Source organism: Thunnus thynnus, chromosome 18 (assembly GCF_963924715.1).
Source record: "Thunnus thynnus chromosome 18, fThuThy2.1, whole genome shotgun sequence".
NCBI classification, from domain to species: Eukaryota; Metazoa; Chordata; class Actinopteri; order Scombriformes; family Scombridae; genus Thunnus; species Thunnus thynnus.
In genome coordinates this window covers 25,200,211-25,220,461 of record NC_089534.1, presented here as the reverse complement: position 1 = coordinate 25,220,461, position 20,251 = coordinate 25,200,211, and the positions used below count along the sequence as shown (strand labels likewise).

The window sequence follows — 20,251 nt, the reverse complement described above, 5'->3', positions numbered from 1 at the left end:
ATTCAGAACTTTTAAACTGATTGATAGATTGTTACAACTGAAAATGACCAGACATGGCTAGATTGTTTCAATAGAGAAAACTCGCCACTCTGTTGGTCTTGTTTATCTACAAAAACACATTATCCACTCATAATTGTAGAGTGATGTCGCAGAGCAACGTCTCTTTTACATGACAAATGATGTTTGGCCAAACACAGACTAATGCTGGCAGAAGGCACATTACCCACACAACAGCCAGCCAGTTTTCATTTGCCTTTTCTTGCTTAACTTATTGGATTAGAGCTAACGATCAAGCAGTTAGTTGATGGAAAGAAAATGAAACAATTTGATAATATAAGTCATTTTTCAAGCATAAATGCCAACCATTTGATGGCTTTAGGTTATGAAATGTGAGAATTTGCATCTTGGGCCTACTTTATATGATAGTAAATTGAATATTTTTGGGTTGTGGACTGTGCTTTAGCATGTTGCAGTGGGCCCTAGGGTTAAGAATAGCTAGCTGCAGTTGATATATATCAATGCTGTATCGATATATATCAGTGCCAGCTAAATATGAGTGTTTGCTGATAAACCGCAACTTGATTCAAAACAGAATCATCTATCAGAACCAAACTCTAACAGAGACAGGCTTGTGTAACAATATGTATTGTATGCTAAATTTGTGTGAAAAAGTTTAATATTGCAATTGATAACCACATGTGCCCTCAAAGTGTTACTCTCCAGATGTTTGTAATGACAGTTGTAATTTCTGCTTTTATTGAAGAGAGCACAAGTCCTTTCCAAATCATATTTTCTCAGCTTGTAACATTTTATTCCAATAACACACTTCTCCTTTCTCATGTCTCTTTCTGTTGAGTGATTCACCTGCTACGCCGACACCGACACACCTGCCAGCTGACTGTTGGCAGTCTTGTTGTATCGCCTTTTAGTCTCATATCCAAGGAGAAGTATGTCATACAAGATGAATCGCTGGCACAAGAGATAACAGAAAACGCTGCTTTGCTTAACTGCTTCACTCCCGACGGGATCAACATTCAAGGCTACTTTTTTTTATCTCAGATGCTGCATCAGTGTAAGCGTTCCAGCACTTGTGCGAAAGTCAAGGTTAGAGCCACACCTTCGTTTCACGTTCAGGCCGCGGATGAAGAAGTGAAAAAGATTATGAGGAGAAACAAAAGCCAAACCAGCACATGAGCTTCTGCCGAGTAATATCTGTTTCAGGTCTTTCTCCTTGGTGTGCTCTCATGTAAAATGATCCGCCTGCCTTTCAGTGTACCTGAAAGCATCCTGTGGGAGTTATGAAAGGACAAAGGCTGTTTGTTTTGCACGGTAGTCTGGTCAGTTTTGCTATGTAGGCAGTAATAAGAAGCTCTCTGTCCATCGTGTTCTCACACTACCTGTTGTGTGAGAACTGTAACCATATCATGTATCATCAGGATCCCTTTGTTTCGAATAAAATGCACTATTATTGTCAAAGCACCGGCACTGTCTTATGGACACACCTTCCTGTCAGTTTTGCTGCACCTGTCTGCCACTTGATAGGGAACTTATTAGCTATGCGTGTGCCCTGAGACACACAGTTACCTTGGAGCAGACAGGGCCCCACTGTCCTGCTCAGGGACAACAAATGATGGACTCAGCCTGTGACATCACTGTCACCTGATGATCTACTTTGTGTTTGTCCATGTTTAAAGGTCATCCAGTTATCAGGAGACACTTAGATTAAACTATATCCTCCTAATTAAAGAATCTTTGGCGGTATATAAGCTGCCTTTTCTTTTGAAATCAGGCTCCGTCTTGTTGTCCAACTTTCTTCTTCCTATTCTTCTCTTCTGTCCTTTATGTTTTCTTTTTTTTTTCTTCTTCATTTCTCATTCTCTTTCTGCCTCTTCACAGCCCTCCCTTCATCTTCCTGTTTGTTTTGTCTCTGTTCTGCCGTGCTGTCTCCCTGCCTCACCGGTCCGCCTGCTCATCTCGTCTCTCTACGCTGTCGTCCCTGCGTGCTCTCCAGTCATCGCAGGAAACCACCTGACACCGCGGCAATTCATCTTTCTCTATGCTCACTTTGCCTAAAATAAGGCTATCTTTGTTGGACCATCTGTTTTTTTTTTCTTTTCTTTTCTCAGTAAATCCCTCTGTCTCATTACTAGTTTGGTTAAGGTGGTCAGTGTAGTCATTCAAGATGATTTGTATTAATTCAAGCAGTCCGAACACCTTTACAGTGATACAGTACTCGATACAGTGAGAGTGTTGTTTGTAGAGTTGACGTTGCTAGGCTAACAAGTTTTTGCTTATCTGTGTACAGTCACAGTGAGTCAGACCCCAAATGTCCAATCCAGTCCATCCTACAGGAGTTACTTATTGGCTTAAACTCAGAAATTGCACATTGTCTCTTCAGTGGCCAAGAAATCTGGTATCACAGAATGTCATGTTAGAAGATGGCAAACTCTTCAGAAAATGTTTGTGTAGTCCACAAACTGACTGCTTATCACCAGTGTGGCTGAACAGGCAAAGAAAAGAATGGCATCTCTCTCTCTCTCTCTCCGATTACTCAGCTGTAGTTGTTGTTTTTCTTGCCTGCTGTTTCAAAAAGGACTGCTGACTTGTCTGATGATGTCATCTCCATCCCTCACTACCACCCACACACCCACACACACACACACACACACACACACACATTAAGAAGAGGAGGCTGTTTGTGGAGTTTAATTAAAGAGGAGGGCTGACAGTGAATTATCGTCCTCTCAGCGGGACTCGGTCAGGGGCCGTTTAAAGACAGTGTTGATAACACACGATGTCATGTTTGTGTTGGCAGGAATCAGAACGCAGAGAGAGGAAGTCTCTGATTAGATACTGGCTTTATTGTGATCTTTACGTATGTTAATTTTAATCTCTTTGCGTATTTGATCTGAGTCTTAACACTTTGACTGCCAAATTGAGTGTCCAGAGTTGATCTTACGATGGTGACCCGTCAAAAGTGACTTGCACTTTTGATACTGACTAGCAGCATGTTAGAGGGTCTACTTTCTTGCTCTTTCATAGCTTCCTGAGAGACATCATCACCCAGTGCAAATGCTCCATAACTGCACTATACAGTATGTGAAAGTATTCAAATCAAAATTTAAATTATTCAATTAAAACCACTATTTGAATAAAGCAGGAAGCATGAAAATGTTGTTGCTGTTTTATGTATTGTATTCAGAGCTTTTGAATGTGTTGTGTGGGAATATTAGCTCATGCTATATGAACAGTGTGCGTGTGTCTGTGGCATCTGAGCCACCTGTGCCCTGCAGCCTCCTGCAGAGACACAACCTGAAACGGCATCAGGCCTCAGGGGCGAGAGGACATGTCGCTGCTCACCTCCACCTCTCTCTCCTCCCGCTGCCTTTGTTTCTATTCAGCACATTTTAATAAATATAAATGCGTTAAAATGAAAAGATCAGTCTATATTAAATGTTTTATTTTATTAAGCTACATAACAGTTTTTATTTTTTATTATAGCTACGTTACAGGCTGTCTCTCTGTCAGTGAGGTTATTTTTTTTTTGTGAGGGAAAACAAGCATCAGTGGAGCTTTGAGGTGAGATGATTTTGTTACAGTACAGTCAGGTAGTTGTGTCGAAACTGAGCTGCTGCTGTCAGCAGGTACACAGCTGTTCCAATTGCAGAATGACCGTACCACGTCCTCACGTCCTCAGAACTTTGTACTCCTGAGTCCAACCTGCCAAGTCTGAACTTGGCGTGCTTGGTATTGAGAAAGGCTCTCTGTCAAATTGGCTTCAGTCAGAGCTTGGCGCACTTCCTCTAGCCTTTCATACACGCTGCAGCTATATACTAGGTTTTGACCTAGTCTTGTTAGAAGGGATGCTAGCTGTAGTATTAGAGCATGACTGATATATTGGATGATATCATCAGCTTATTGCAGGTGTATGGGTATTGACATAGACTGTATATTGACCAGTATAAATTGTGTGTCATCTTTACATTGTTTGCTCTGTAGACTCTTGTTTACAATATTTCATAGCAAAATCACAATGAAATACCCTGAAAGATTACTGGAGCATCTTAACTTTAATGCAGTGCATGCTGGGAATGCCTGCTAATATGTTAACAATGTTTATAAATAACTTAATCTGATGAGTTAAGAAATCCATTAGACATTCAGTCAACTCATTATTTCATTTTAAGACCGACGTTGTGAAAGTAATAACCAGACAATTTAAATGTGAAACTACAAATGTATCTAATTACATGTATTTAATAGCAGGTGAGCCAACTGTCAATCACAGCTGTCAATCAACGCCCACACAACAAATCTTATTAGTGAATGACCACCAGCACACTGGAATGAAGCGATTGAGACCATAATGGCTCGTTGAAAGTATTCAGTATTCCTACAGAGAAGTCAGTTAGAGCATCCAGCGGCCATCGGTGGCACATTAAGTTACTTCCACGCTGCCTTCAGCCCCAAGCTGTTGTAGTTGTCACTTGATATAAAGAAAACATGGAGTGAACTTTAAAAAAACAAGTTTTCCTGCATCCTACAACCAAAGAACACAAGTTAACAGAACTATTGATCCGTCAGTCAGGTTCTGTTGGTACAAATTACAAAGCCAAGTTTAAAACTCAGACTGTGACTGTGAAGAAATGGAGCCCAGTAGTAAACTGTGGCACAAATCAAGCTCTTATGCATTTATAATAGACGTTATGATGGAAGTATCTGAAGACTCAGCTCTCTCTCTCTCTGTCCTTCTGTCTCTCCATCCTCTCCCCCCCCCATCTCTTCCTCCTCTCCTCCCTCGCATCATCTGTGCCGCTAAAACAGGCAGGAGCTTTATTACAGGTGCCTCACACCGCTCTCTCATCTTTCCCTCTAATTGATTGTAATAGCTCTTGATGTGTGCGCAGTGTTTGGACAGCTTTTGACTGTGTGCTTAACCCAAGTGTGACAAACCGCTCTCGTCGCAGACCTTTAATCCGTCACGGCCCGTTTTCCCCGGGGGGCACGTTCCGCTTGCTTTTTAAAAAGTCTTTTTTTTTTTTAATAGTTCCGTGCATTAGTTGAGCAGCTCTGTGTATTTCTGACTGTGGGTAGAATGTGTGTTAGCAGAAGTAAGGCATTGTCACTAAAAATAACTCAAATCCTGCAAATGTCTCGTAGCTGTGTTTAATAATTATGATCACATCATTAAGCAAAGTAATGAGGAAAATGTTCACATTAGTATTTGCCCAGATTTCATTCAGTTTGGCAAGTCATGTATATGTCGTAAAACATGCCTCCAAACAAGCCATAGCAATCATTTTTAAAGCCGCGGCGTTATCTACTATCTCTACTACCCTTTATGATGATTTAAGCGCTGACGGAGTGATTGAAATGTGTTTGTGTGTGTAGGTGTACACGTGTCAGTCAGTAATGTGTTGTGCCAAAGTCTCAGTTAAGCACAGCGTCGACTCAGTTTGTCAGCGCGCACGTTAATGTGCCGAGCAAAGACACAAATATATATCTCTCCTCAAGCCCTCGTTGTTCCGACCTCTGAGAGTTGGGTACAGCCTCCCCTCGCAGCCCTGTGTGTGTGTGTATATGTGTGTGTGTGTTTGCTCTATCCTGTGCCCTACCCTGAAAACACAGTGCACGCCAGCATTGGCACATGCCTGATCTGATTTCACGCCTATCCAGCCAGCTGTCCAACGGCGAAAGAGGAAAAAACCAGCCTTTATGTCGAACATTCGTAGTAATTACATCAACCCGTGAATTAGTTAGTAGCCTTCACTGCGAATCACAAGTTTTAATTCAAACCCTGGAAGAATCATGTGCTGGTCAACAAGTCGATTATTTGTTAGTGACAGCTGCATGGAAAGACACACGCAAACACCAGCACCACTGTTGCATTCGTCGGACTCGGAAAAAATCATGTGCGACACCACAAAAATGTACTTTTATTACTAGTTTTTTCCTCATTTGGTTTTCAGAAGGCATAGTACATCTACATTCTAGTTATTAGGCTGTCACCAGGCTTGTTAGTATTAAGGATGTGTGCATATTACACATCACGCTTTGGTTGTTAATAGTGTCGTGTTTGCTTCATCATTCGCCTCATTCTCAAAGTTGGTTGTTTGTAGATGCTCTCCAGAAGGGTTAGAATGCTCTGAAATATCCATCAGGTTCGTTGGATCCGACCCACCAGCGCTCTGTCTTCATCTCTCAGTAATTAATACGTTTCACCTTCACATCACCCGCTCGCTCAATGACATTTTCACTGCACACAAAACAGCGACGAGGTGAAACCGCCTCACAAGCTGCTCTGTCATCGTCGCTGTAGTTAGATCATGCTGAAAGCTAGCGTGTGAAGCTTTAAAAAACGCTCGCTCAAAGTCCTTGACATAAACAAAACAAAACACAACAGAGGGAAAAAAATGGCCGACAAACTCCCCAAATTACCATAAGAGTTGGCATAGCAACCACTAAAACCCAGAAAGGGTTGCAGCACAGTAAATATTAGCACAGTGGGGAAAAAGCCCAAATGTTAAGCTGACAACACCCTAAAAAATGTAGTTCAAGTATTGCAGTAAAAGTGACTGATGTATTATTATATATGACATCATTAGATTATTAATAGTGAAGCATCAGTGTTAGAGCAGCATGTTACTGTTGTAGCTGCTGGAGGTGCAGCTAGTTTCAACTACTTTATATCCATCCATCCATTTCCTTTACTGCTTATCCTCTAGAGGGTTGTGGGGGAGCTGGAGACAATCTCAGCCAACATTGGGTGAGAGGCGGGTACAACCCCGGACAGGTAACCAGTCAATCACAGGGCTGACATATAGTATAGAGACACACTCACATTCACAGCTACGGGCAATTTAGAGTTACCCATTAACCTGAGCAGCATGTTTTGGTCTGTGGGAGGAAGCCGGAGTACCTGGAGGGAATCCACACAGGCATGAGGAGAACATGCACAGTCAACACAGAAAGGCTCCAGCTGACCGGTGGGTTCCAACCCAGAACCCTCTTGCTGTGAGGTGACAGTGCTAACCAACCACTGCACCACCTGTAGAGGGAGGGAAAGTTTTTAGAGCAGGGCAATTAATCATATTTTATTTTCAGTTATGATTTGGGCCTCCAAAGATTATGAAAACAAGATAATCGAGATCAAACGATTATTGTGCCGCATTCGGTTTCACAATGATGCTCTCATTTTGCATCATAAATCCAGTGCATTGTGTGTCGGAGCAGCTGGGCGGTGCAGTGTGAGACATACAGGCAGAGCAGAGCTCAAATGTTCAGTGGTGGAAACGGACTTATTTCGACATTTACAGGCCACTTTGTTTTAGATTCAGTCAGACTTTGGATTCTATCATCTTAGATATGAGGACGCTTCCCTCCGTGTAACGATCTCTCCTTTCTTCCAGCTGCTCGGCGCTGTGCTTTCTCCGTCTGCAGTGTGTTATTGTGCCACATGTTTACTTGAACAAAGCTGATTAGAAACCTGGTTACACGAACACATGGCAGAGAAATCGCTGTTCTCCAGGGAGTAAAATCTACTTGTGGAAATCAGGTTTCTCTGATCCCGTACTACTTACAGAAAGCAGGTTTCTCCTTCATATGACAGTTAAGGAATCAGCTGTAACCTGGTTACTGAAATACGTGTAAACACACTGATTTCTGTCAAAACTCTTGTTTCTCAGAGCACCATGATGAATGATCATTTTATTATTGATCACTCTCCACACAACATGCATCTTAATAATCACTGCAATAATATGATCTCAATTATTTGGATCTCATTTATTTAGATTTATTATTTTTATATATTGAATATATGTTTAATAGTTTTCAGTACGTTGTGGAATAAGTTGATCTCATTTATTTTGATTTAATTTATTATGTTTATATTATTAATTTAGTTATATATATATTATATAGTGTATATTACTTATTTATCTCAGTTTTTACATTTATTTTTTAAATTTGTTTTTCAGTTGAATTATATTTAAAGTTGAAGGAAATCCACTGTTAAAAAGACAAGTTTTTTAAAAAGTTCACTGAATGCATGATGTTTCCAAAGTGAGTAATCGTGTTAAATAATTGTGATCTCAATATTGACCAAAACAATCACGATTATGATTTTTTCCATAATGGAGCAGCCCTGCTGTGCCGCCTTACTTTATATACAGTTAAACCATAAATCAGCATAAATAGCTGTCAGCAGGTGACTCCGAAACCGAGGAACATACTGAAGTGTGACTACTCCAGTATGTACTGTATGTTTTTATTCAGCTCAGTGGCGATTGATTACATCTGAAATGGAAAGAATGAAAGTGAATTGCAGTGTAGGCACACACAAACAAACCCTCAACATGCTCACAAACGCACCATATATAGATAGTGAATCTAAAGCCTTGCAATGTTGCCACACGTGTCGGTGTGCTGTTGAAAAGGAGAATCCCCCCCCCCCCCATGTCACTACTGCATGTTTGACAGATGCCAGGAAACGCTCAACTAATCCCTGCTCCACTGCCACCAAACATCACTAATTCTGGCTGCTCATTCTTCCCAACTCTCTTAGCATATTTATCTCAGAGCCAGTGAGAGAGAGAGAGAGAGAGAGAGAGAGAGAGATGAGTTGGGTGGGTGTGTGGCGAGTTAGAAATAGAGAGAGAGTGCGAGCGCATGGAGAGTCGCACAGATAAAAGTGGAGCGAGGAGCTGGGAGGGAGGAAGGGAGGAGGGAGCCGACGGACAGATGGAAGAGGGAGAGATCAAGTGGGAGACAAAAGGTGTGAGATAGATGCACTGTAGGGAGCGAGGCGAGAGAAAGAAAGGTGACACAGAGAGCAATAGAAGAGAAATACCCCCCCCCCACCACCACCTCCCCTTCCCTCCCCTCCCCTCCTTGAACCTTCCTGAGCTGAGCCGTGCTGCGTGATACCACCGCGGTGATTTCCCCCCTAACAGCTCCCCCAACAGCCTCCGCCACGGAGCCCAGAGAGCGCGAGCCGTGCAGGAGCGGGAGCCTGTTGCCTGGATACCCCTGCTGTCGCCACCACGGCTAAAAGCCAGGATTGAAGCGTGTGTGTGTGTGTGTGTGTGTGCGTGTGTGTGTGTTTGCTGGCTGGTGCCGCTGCCATGGGAAAAACACAGCTGGTTGACTGTCTGGATGGCTCACTGGCTTTCTCGCTTGCTGGCTGACTCGCTGACATCGCACGTATGAATAAGGAAGGAATCACCCTGATACGGGGGCTTTGACTAGAGGAGGTGGGAAGCAAGGGGGTGGGGGGCGGGGGGCGGGGAGGGGAGGGGGTGACTGCTTTGATGATGAAGAAAACAGTTTAGTAGAGAGGGAGAGAAACCAGAGAAATCACCTTGGCTACCGAGCAAGAGAGAGGAAGCTAAGGGAGACGAGAGCCAAACACAAGCGAGGGCGAGGAAGGGAAGGTTTTGTAAGGGGAGAAGTAACGCAGGCTGAGAGGGGAGAGAGGAGTGGGGCTGGCTGGGGGGGGGGGGGGTAGTTCAGCAGGAAGGGGGAAGGTAACAGCTAGCAGGCTGTGTGGAGCCATGCAGATCCAGTCTTCTGGTCCACAGTCCAAAGCCTCCAGCTTCATCCTCACTCAGAGATGTATGCTGGCCTCCAAAATGGAAATCCACCGGTACGTACCTGCTGTCAAGAGACATTCAAGTGGGTTCTTCTTCTGTTGTGCTCATTCTATAGGAACCTTGTTTCTTAATTGCCACTTCTGTTTATATCACTGCTTGTTTTTCAATGAGCTTCCAAGGCCTCACGTCTCACGAAGTAGTCTTTCTGTTGATGTCGATAGTAGTGTTTTATTATCAGACCACAAAAGGAGGAAATCTCAAGCCTTTCAAATGTAAACAGTATTGTAGAGCCTTTTCTTTATTCTTAGCTGATGTGTTACACTATAAAATTTTAAATAGACCGACCTGACCATGCCTGCTGTGGAGCAGCCTTGCCTCTGCAGCATTAACTGTAACATATTGCACGTAGAACTAAGAGCGTTTTCAAACCTATAATGTGTTTGCTCTGGTTCGGATCAGTTGGTAAAGTGAGTTGGTAAACTTGGTTCAGTTTCTTTTCACACCAACCAAACAAAACCGAACCAAAATGTATCGCTGAAACTCAAGTGAGAACGTTCACTCCGCTCACTGGTCAGATGTGTGTCTGCGGCAGGAGCGCGAACACAAACAGGAAGAAGTTACATAATCAACATACTTTGCTGTTAGTCCAGGTTGGACATCAATTATTCTCCAGCTGGTTGTTAGCAACTGTTGATTTTGATCATCTGCATCCCAGCATGCAAAGCACACCTGGCTATGGGAGATGCTTAGATTAGCTTTGTGGCACGCCAGTATTCAGGGTGGTAGTGGAGGAGGAGAGGTTGTCTAATGTAAAAGATCGGGGTCTGTTAGTCAGAAAGTCCAGAGTCCAGTTGCAGAGGGATGTGCTGATGCCAAGCTGGCTCAGCTAACAGATCAGCTCGGAGTTAAATGCTGAACTAAAGTCCATGAACATCATTCTAACGTATGTTGAGACTGTCCAGGCGGGTCGGGGCAGAGTGGAGTGCCGTGGAGATGGCGTCCTCTGTTGACCTGTTGCAGCGGTAGGCAAACCGGCGTGAGTCCAGTCTAACAGGCAGACAGGATTTCAAGTGTGAAAGAACCAATCTCTCGAAACGTTTGGCAATGATGGGGGTGAGTGTGACAGGACAGAAGTCATTCAGGGCTGTAGCAGTGGAGTGCTTTGGCACGGGCACGGGATGGAGGTGGTCTTGAAACTCGTGGGGACAACTGCCTGGGTCAGGGACAGACTGAAAATGTCCATAAAGATCTCAGGCAGCTGCTCTGCACGGGCTCTAAGCACGTGGGCAGGTATTCCATCAGGGCCAGCTGCCCTCCGCGTATTCACCTTGCTCAGGGTAGAGCAAAGATCTGAGGTGGAGAGTATGAGAGGCTGCTCATGGGGCAGTAGATCTGCTTTGAGGATGGCCTCCTTATTTCCCCCCCAAATTGAGCATAGAAGTAGTTCAGCTCATCGGGGAGGGTGGCAGAGTGATTGGGGTGCAGTGCTGGATGGTTTGATGTCTGTGATTGACTGTATGTATCGCCACATGTGCTGGCGGTCAGAGGAGTTGCTCTTCAGTCCGCTGTTTGTAACTGTGTTTAGCCTGTGAGATTCCCCTCCTCACATTGGCCCTGGCTGAGCTGAGAGCTTCCCGGTCCCTGTGCAGAGTACGCCTTGTTAGTTGTGTCAGATCGAGGTCGGATCATGTTTTTACCACAAACAAACCGCTTCCTCTAAAGGGTCTTGTGCGGTTGTTTTGATCAGCACCTGAACATGATTGCTGTGTTCAGATCTGCCCAAATGACTTGTATGAAGGGCAAAGAACATTGGACACAGACATTTTTTTTTCTTAAAAAATGATTCAAACCGATTATCAAAACAGTGTGTGATTAATTTAATAGCTGGCAACTAATTGATTAAATATTGCAACAGTGAGATTAATGTTGCAGAATGGAAACAAACTTGTATTACAAGACATATAAAACCACGGCTGTAGTGATCATTATTAAGTGTGAGTCATTCTGGATCTGCTGCATTTAATAAACTTAATGCACAGCACTTAAAGTTACAAAGTACTAAAAAGGTACAATATGGATAATAGCTGCTCATTCCACATGATTCATGCTCCGAGCTCTTTATTTAAAACCTACTTGCAAATACAAGATTCAGACACTGTATCAGATTTATTAACAGTGGAGAAACTTTTGTTTTCTGGCAGTATCATATTTAAATCATGGGTTTTTTTTTGTTTTCTAACTGTGCGAGGAGGTTGTTCCACTTTGAGTCGACTCTCTCAAGGATTTCCCTTCTCATGCCTGCGTGCCTGTGTCTCCCTGAGGGCTGGGTTAAGATACAGCTAACCGCATCACTAACTTCCACATTTAGCTGCTGTAACATAACGTTAAACAAGGAGACGCTGCTTAATCATCGATGCACTTCGCTTAAATGTCATAAAACATCTTTATTGCGCCTAGCGGGGGGCAAACGTAATGTTCACTTTAACTAATTGAAGGATGGCCTTCAGTAAAGAAAAGGTGTACGCTCGTAATCTAATCTCTCATCGTGTCTGAACGGCCTGCTGGAGCATGAGACCGTCCTTCAGCCAGATGACCTGTGTTCAGATTCACTGCGTCACTGTCCTTTAGCAAGTTACTGAATGTACCAGCTCCGGGGATGATTGTCTGTAGCTGACTGCTGACCTCCCTGTGGACAAAGTAAAAAAAAAAAACAACAACAACACAATAACCCTGCAGGATTAGTCAAGCGTTGCATTTCATCAAGCGACTATATTTCCGAGCAGCCACCACTATTTAGTATCTCAAATTCTAGGTAAATAGAGGCTGGTTACATGCCAGTGTGGGGTGTAGAATTATCAGACTTACTGTAAAACCTTCTCTAGCATTTGGCTGCTTGATATTGGCAATCTCACTGTTTTTATTTCTCTGTTGATTTATAAGGAGGGGACATTTCACCTGAATTTCCTTCTCTTTTTTTTTCAAGCCAAAACCAAACTGGCCAAATTGGGCTAATGCAACTGTGATCAATTCAGTAGATGTTTTCCTGAGAAGAGAGGAAAGTAGGAGACTCAGCAACATCCTCTGAGAGTACAAGCAAAAACTGAAAAATGGGATTTAAACATTAGGAAAGTAGGATGTTTGTACATTTGGTTATTGTAAGGATAAATCATACAGATGATACGTTGTTATATGGACTTAATATTGAAAAAACAACCCAGACTGCTTAGGAAATCAGAACAAAATCTCATATTTCACCAGACACTCTGTATCCCCTTTCATTAAGTCTTAGCCATTTTGTTATTAGCTTGATGGATAACGTGAGCTTTGTCAGTCCTTCCCGGTTTGTCTGTCTTTCTGCATGAACAGCATATTCTGTCTCATGCCCAGACTAATGAAAACCAGTGTTCTGTGTGTGTGTGTGTGTGTGTGTGTGTGTGTGTGTGTGTGTGTGTGTGTGTGTGTGTGTTATGTACTAGAGTGAGAGGTGATGGATGGCTAACGTGGTTTGCCTTGGATCAAAAAACGCCACCACAAACGTACACAAACACTCACAGTATAATCTGCAAATCTTTCCACCCCATGCCGGTGTTTACATGTAAACACAAGCAGCTCAGGCTACATTTAAGCAAAACTCATTAGCGCCAAAGATGTTCATTTCATTCCCTTAGAAAAAAACAGTGTTTTTTTTAAACATTAAAAAACGCAGCAATGAAACAAGGTTGAAATTAAAAGCAGAAGTGTTCTTTGTAGAGGAATGTAAACAGTATAAAAACGCAGTAAAACTGTACTTGAAAAATATTGATACTTGAGGACACTGAACAGAAAAAATAGCAGAATTAAACTTTTGAAAAGCTATGAATGTATGTAGATATCAACTATAACAAGTTACAATGACAAAATTCACAATAATCCTTGGAAATCATTTTATATTGACACACAAAGTGATTTTCAGATTTGTTGACATTTCTTTAAACTGGATTAGAACAGCAACTAACGACTGTCGACTATTTTCTTGATTAATCAATTTGTTGTTTGGACCATGGTCCACTGTTTTGCAGAGCCCAAGGTGACGTCTTCAAATGTCTTGTTTTGTCCTCCAAAACCTAAAGATACTCCGTTTACTGTCATAGAAGACCAAAGAAACCAGATAGTTGGCAACTAACTAATTAATCGACTTATATGATACTTATATGATCAAACTAATCAAACCAACTTGACTGGACAGACTTAATTTCAGATATCAACCAGTCACATATTTGATAAGTATGTTTTTTCTTTTGTGTGTGTTAATGAAAGGCATAGGTTTGACTGTGTGTACGGCTCTATCCTATTCAGGCGTCCCCGTAAACCATGATAGTGAAGACAGTGAGCCAGCATGTGCTATACAAGGACTCTGAAACTGAAGCAGCTAAATGGAATTCAACCATCATTGATTTTATTATTTACATCTGTGCTTTTCTTACTGTGAGATGTTGAAATATCTTGTGTGACAAAGGCATATTCTATTCTTCAGGTTACATCCAAGAGCATTTTTAATGATTTAAAAAAAACAAAGGCACAAGTCACTTATGGTTCCCCACAAGGGACAAACCTCAGCTTCATTCACATGTGAATATTTGGTAACTGAACAGAATTTCACAGCTATTTTATGAAGGGAATTTTACCTCAATCCACTGTTGTGTTCAAACTGCGGTTTAAACAGGCCCGTACAGTTATTCATCTGAAGGCTCCGATTGTTGGTCGCCATGGTTATATACGAGGAGTGAAAGCTGACTGCTGCTCGGTCCAGTCCAGACCTGCTCTCCTGTCAATGTATCCCCTGTCCCAATGTGAATGGGAACGTGATTGGACTCTTGTAAAATGTGCCAGGCTCCTAGTAAACACGCAGGCTGCACTCTGAACACCCTGCAAACACCACTGTGTGTATGAGTGTATGTGTGGTGCTGATGCATCGTTAACATACATGATGACCTGATGCGTTTGCATGCACACTGCCACACACACTCTGTCCATAGAGAAAACAGAAGCTGGAGTGTGCTGGTGCCATGTCCCATAGGTTTTTACAGTATATGTGAATGAGATGCATGCAACCTTTTTATTAGTCTCTGGTAGGTTTTTAGGAGACTTTTTTGTATTTTTTTAGTAAAATTTCATCAGGTGAAACTTATCTCCATCTTCCCTCCTCATTCTTCACTTTTCTCATTTTGTTTACTTCTTTTTTTACTCTCAGTTTGGAGGATAGTTGTACCTGGTTATTGCTTGTCTGCTTGAAATTACCTCCACTTTCACCTCCTGCTTTCTTCACTGATAAGTCAACAGTAAAAGTCTGCCGAACATGACTTACACCTACTCTTTGAATTGTTTGTGACCCATTTGTAATCCATTTGACAAAGCGTGCCATTTTATTTAGTAAAAGGTCAGACGGGCTTGTTGTCAGGATTCACACTCTACACTCCAGGGGGTGATCACAATGATGTTGGTTACCATGGCGCTGAAAAGGGCAGAGTCATTAAAGGCTAAGAGAGAGGGGGAGCCACCTGTGGATCCTTCCTCTGGGGATCTGCCTCTTCAGTCAGCTAATGGTTTCTGTGAGCGACTTGCTCACAGCCTAATTGAATCCAAGAGGATTCTGTGTATCGGGCCGACTCATTAAACAGGCCTGTTGCTTGAATAGGCCAGTCGATGGTCCAGGTAATTACTGGGCAATAATGTTTTACACCATAATGACCTGCAATGGGTGACTAGGAAATGATTAGGGAACAACAAAGCGGCACTATTTGAATGTAGAACTCTTGTTAACTTTTGTTCTCAGTAACATTTAACATGAATCTTAAGCCAGTGTTTAATAGTCTATATTTAAAAGCCTTAGAGGAATGTTAACATTTCTTAATTACAGTTGTTAAAGGTAAGAACAGAATTATTTGTTTGATTACTTACACATGGTGGAAGAAGCAAAGACCATTGAACAAAATGTTTGGTGCTGTACTTTTGTTTTTCTGAAATCTGAAAATGAAACTGCTGATGGTTGAACAGCTTCTCTCCCAACAGTCACTTCCTCTCATATCCTCCCACTTTCTCTTATCTCAGAATTTACCAAGCACACATGTGAAACTGTTTTTGCTGTTGCAGTACTGTATATGCAGATGATACACTTTAAATTGTGGAAAAGCCATTTGAAGCCCTGATATACAGTTTTGATATATACTGTACAGTAAGCTTGTTGTCAGCATTTTGTTCTGGTTGCTTCCCAGCAGTTCAGATGCAGCATCCTTTACTGCTGGTTGCAAAGGATGTGTTAGCTAAAAAATGCTAAATTTATCATTGTATTCCAATAAAATAGATGGAGTATGAAACACTTAACATGTTTGTTTATTTATACAGGTAGTCTCATTGAGATAAGGATCTCTTTTTCAAGAGAGACTTGTGTAGAAGAATAAACATATTCAGTTTAAGCATAGACAGTCACAGAAAATTCACACATTCACATTTGACATTATTTTCACATTAAGAAAAGCAATCACCAGTGGAACTGCAAATATTTCAGTATAGCCTTTAAAACCTTCAAGTGAAAGTGTGTCATAAACCCAGGCAGAAGTGCACCCAAGACACCTTGAAGACCGAGAAACAAGGTGATTCCATCACTCAAATCAAATATTTGGTCCAGAAGTAGTGCAAACAAGTGTAAATGCATCAGTTTTGCTGAGTACTGTGACTCTCAATTCCACCCAAACAGAATAAAGTCACCCAAAGTACAGTGAAGGACAATATAATCTGTCTCAAATATGAGATGCTGCAGTCAGTGTCAGCCATAAACTTTGAAATTTGACACATTTACACTAGAGTTGGTAATATAAAATGATGCTATAATCGGGGGGAGTTAAGATTTATCAAACAGTAGAGATTTGTCTACCACTGTGTCTATTTCTTTAATGTTTCTACTTGCATTTAAGTCTTTGTCTATAAGCAGCACCGCTTTATGACGATGTTGGAATTTCAGCATCTTTGTATAAATGTGATAAAAAATAACCCTGATTTATACTGATTTTATTCACTTGATTAGCCAAAAACACATAAAACCATGTGGTTATTCTGCCATTTATTGTTTCCCATTGGAATTCACAGAAATACTGTATGTAATACAGTACATATCACTGTCATAGTTAAAAATTACATACATGATAGAAGATTTTATCCGTATCGTCCACCCTTTCTGACCACAGCACAGGAATATGTTGAATGTTGATGGGTGTGAAGATATAACTGCTGAAATGCTGTCTTACATAAGTACACTTAGAGCTGTTATATTCCTTATTTTTGGCAAGCAGCCACACAGTATGTTAATGGCAGGTCAGTGTAAATGCCCCTGCGATGCTCCGTCAATGTTTTTTCTCTTTCACTGCTCCTAATCAGCTGTTTTTTTCCTGGTTCTCATTGATAATTTAATGTAGTAGCTTGTCATTTATAGTCACTGCTTTACAGCGTGGGTGTTGTGAAGCCCTTTGAGACTGTGACTGATAAAAGCACTGCACCAAATATAAATGACAAGTGTAACTCCTTATTGAATCCCGCTAAAGTTATTGGCCAAACTGTGACCTTTGCTCCCAGAAACCGAGAACCTGAGAATCATGGCTCCATCTCTTAAAGTCTCTGTGGCTGTTCCTCTGGCTGGAGGGGCCTGTGTGTTATATACTGTATAACCACTAGTGGTGACGGCTCTCGTGTCACACCTCAGGTGTTTTTACCGCCGTCACGCAACATGTCGATCCTCTCCTGCTCCGTCTCTTTCTCTCCCACCATCTGGTAGAGTGGATGACTCATACTCGTGAGCGCAGGGTAGTTTCTCATGGCTACACCATATCATGTATGTGGGTGTGTGTCTATCATCAAAGTGGAAAGTAGGTAACCTCCATGCAGACATAGACTACAGCTGTTCATGAATGAATGATGCACAGGTACATGCGTGCACACCTGTGTACATCTGTACCCCTCTTTTCCACACACGCTCTCTCTCTCTCTCTCTCTCTTTTTAGCCAATGCACAAACCTCTGTCCATGTGCGGCTGTGTTGCTAGGGTAACCGCTCTGTGTACAGTTACAGGTGATGGGGAGTAAGATGTACAGTAGGAGTGTGGGACTGTTGATCACCACCTTGCAGTGACAGCTCTTGTCTGAATTCTATGTTATGTTTTGGCCTTCACAGTCATTAGATCTCACATTTAACACGTTTCGGAGCGACATGTAAACACCTTCACACTGTGTGATTTCGGACCGTCCGAGAGAAAAGTTCACAGCAGCGAGATAAACATGATTTATCATCTCAGTGCATTAGAGCACGACAGATGGAGCGAAAATATGGACATAGGCGTGTACATAATATGGCGTGATCTGTTGCTATCTGCCTCTTCTGCACACTCTCCCCTCGTATCTCTGCCTTCACATTCTCACTACTCTCTCTGTCTCTCTCCCATGTCGGAGCACAAACACTGCAACCCTCCACCCCCCCCTCCCCTCCTCTCCCCTCCTCCCTCTTCTGTGTTTGTTCAGTGGCAGTGAGGAGAATCCAGAATGTTCTGTGTGGCTGAGGATTTCAGGAGAAATGGTGTAAGTTTAGGAGTTTAAGCGTATGCGTGTGAAATGCGTGTGTTATGTTGGGAGAAGGGATTCGCGTATGTTTACTAAAGAAAGAAAAGTATGTCAGGTTGTGAGAACGAATGCACCCCGAGTCTGTTTTACTCCTGAAGCTTCTGTTTACATGTTTGGTGCAACATGTAACTTGTGTTTTACAGTCAAGTCAGCACTAACACGTGTTCCCTCTGTGTGCTCGGATATGTATGTGACTGTTGGCACATTGTGCTCTGTAGTGTTCATGCTTGTAGCAGATGCACTTTTCATGCACAACACATATGCAGCTTGTAATGATAATAGTAGCAGATATACCATGCAAAATTTTCGGGTAATTTTTGGAACAATAGGTCCTTGATTTCAGACAAAAGCAGTTTATCATCTCTAGGTAGATTCTGGCTTTATAGTGACTGCAATGATAAGCTAATGTTAGCTTACAGTGTGAGGCTGTTGAAAACACATGGAGCGAACTCCCCCTGACTTTTTAATCTTCATTCATTTTAAAATGAGAACCCCTGCAGAAAGGTGTTAAATATTATATTTATTTAATCTTTCCTGAACCAGGTAGTCTCAATATGCACTAGATGGCTAAATATATAGTATAGTACTAGACTATACAGACTGAGGCTAAAGCTGCTTGTTCCAAAGTTAGCATCCTCACCAGCTGATTATCCATCGAGATGATGGAAATAAAGAAACAGCATTGTTCTTGTACTGCAGTGTAGAGCTAGTTACTCCTAATATTATAAGTATGATAAGGAAAAATTTAACATTATACTTATTTTATTCTAATGACACTGTTTGGCTGCTTAGCCAACATACTGTACACGGACGAATAAGACAAAGGTTAGATTTCTGCTTTATAGCTCATATATTCAAACTGGTTGCTGGAATATAAACCTACTCAAATCCAATAAAGGGCAGGACAGACACCTCTAACATTTACTACACTCTGATAGCATCCAGGACCAGCTTTCACACAGTTAGACACAGTTAATGATGCGCTTGGCTACAACTGTAGGTAGTAAGCTAGTTAGTCGGGCGATTCCAGCTTACGTACGAGCACATAAGCGCACTATTTAACTAATTCCTACCACCGCTCTCCAAACTTGTAATATAAAGAGCATCACTACCACAGCTCCATGCACAGCGCTTCAACATGTGGAGAAATCCGAAGACTGACAGACCTACTTGTGCCTAGATACAGTTGCTAAGCGATGATTTGGCCGCAGGGGGTTTAGCAAATGGTCAATTTAATATCTTTCAGTGTTGGATTGTTTGTAGGACAAAACAGGCAATTTGAAGATGTCACTTTAGTTTGTGAGAACTCAACTGAGAAAAGATTCTTGATTCTTGCAGCATTTATGTTGAACTTGTATGGCTTTAGGAGGTGTGTACTGTCGATAGGGAGGCACTAATTGTCAAAGAATTAATGCTTGTGTGTTATGTCTAGGAATTGAAAGGCTGAAATGAAGCGATTTTAGTTTTTTTTGAAGAACAATCCGAAACCATTAAAAACATCTGATGGTCCCTCGAGCCCACAAACATTGGTAGAATACCTGCAGGCAGCGGTTTAACAGAGACTTTCTCTAGTCTGTGGGGCCTCTGCAGTTCCTCCCTGCCTGCTCCTGATCACTTCCATATGGGCTGGAAGCACGCTGCATACTCCGCACCACACCATAAGTGATGGCTGATTAATGAGAGAGAAGAAGGGACAGAGAGGGAGAGCGAAGAGGCTGAGGCTGTCTGGCAAGAAAGAGACGGACGAGGGGAAAAAAAAATGGTTCGAGGAAGGCAGTGAGAGTTATAGAAAGTCAGACATTGAGTGAAAAAGAGTAGAAGAGGAGAAGGAAGGATGCAGATGTGGCCGGGATGCTCCCCAGAGCTCTTCCATCCTGAAGCTCCTTCCTTCCGTCCAAACCCAGCTGCACTCCTCCCTAACCAAACCTTCAGGTCACTCTCCAGTCCCACTATACCTCTATCTCTGTCTTTCTTCCCCCCCCCCTCTCGTTCACTTTCATAGCGGGGTCTCTCCCT

General features: G+C 42.2%; 1 protein-coding gene across 6 annotated transcripts in view; it reads left to right on the top strand.

Moving 5' to 3' along the window:
• enah (ENAH actin regulator) overlaps positions 1-20,251 on the top strand; it is a 130,487-nt gene that overhangs the window by 34,349 nt on the left and 75,887 nt on the right. Inside the window, exon 1 of one of the 6 annotated variants that reach the window (XM_067573167.1) lies at positions 9,540-9,646. The exons of the other annotated variants lie outside the window; for them this stretch is intronic. Coding sequence (XP_067429268.1) covers positions 9,555-9,646 — 92 coding nt within the window. The 5' untranslated portion in view covers positions 9,540-9,554. Of the gene's footprint in view, positions 1-9,539; positions 9,647-20,251 lie in introns of those variants that run through there. 6 annotated transcript variants of the gene reach the window in all.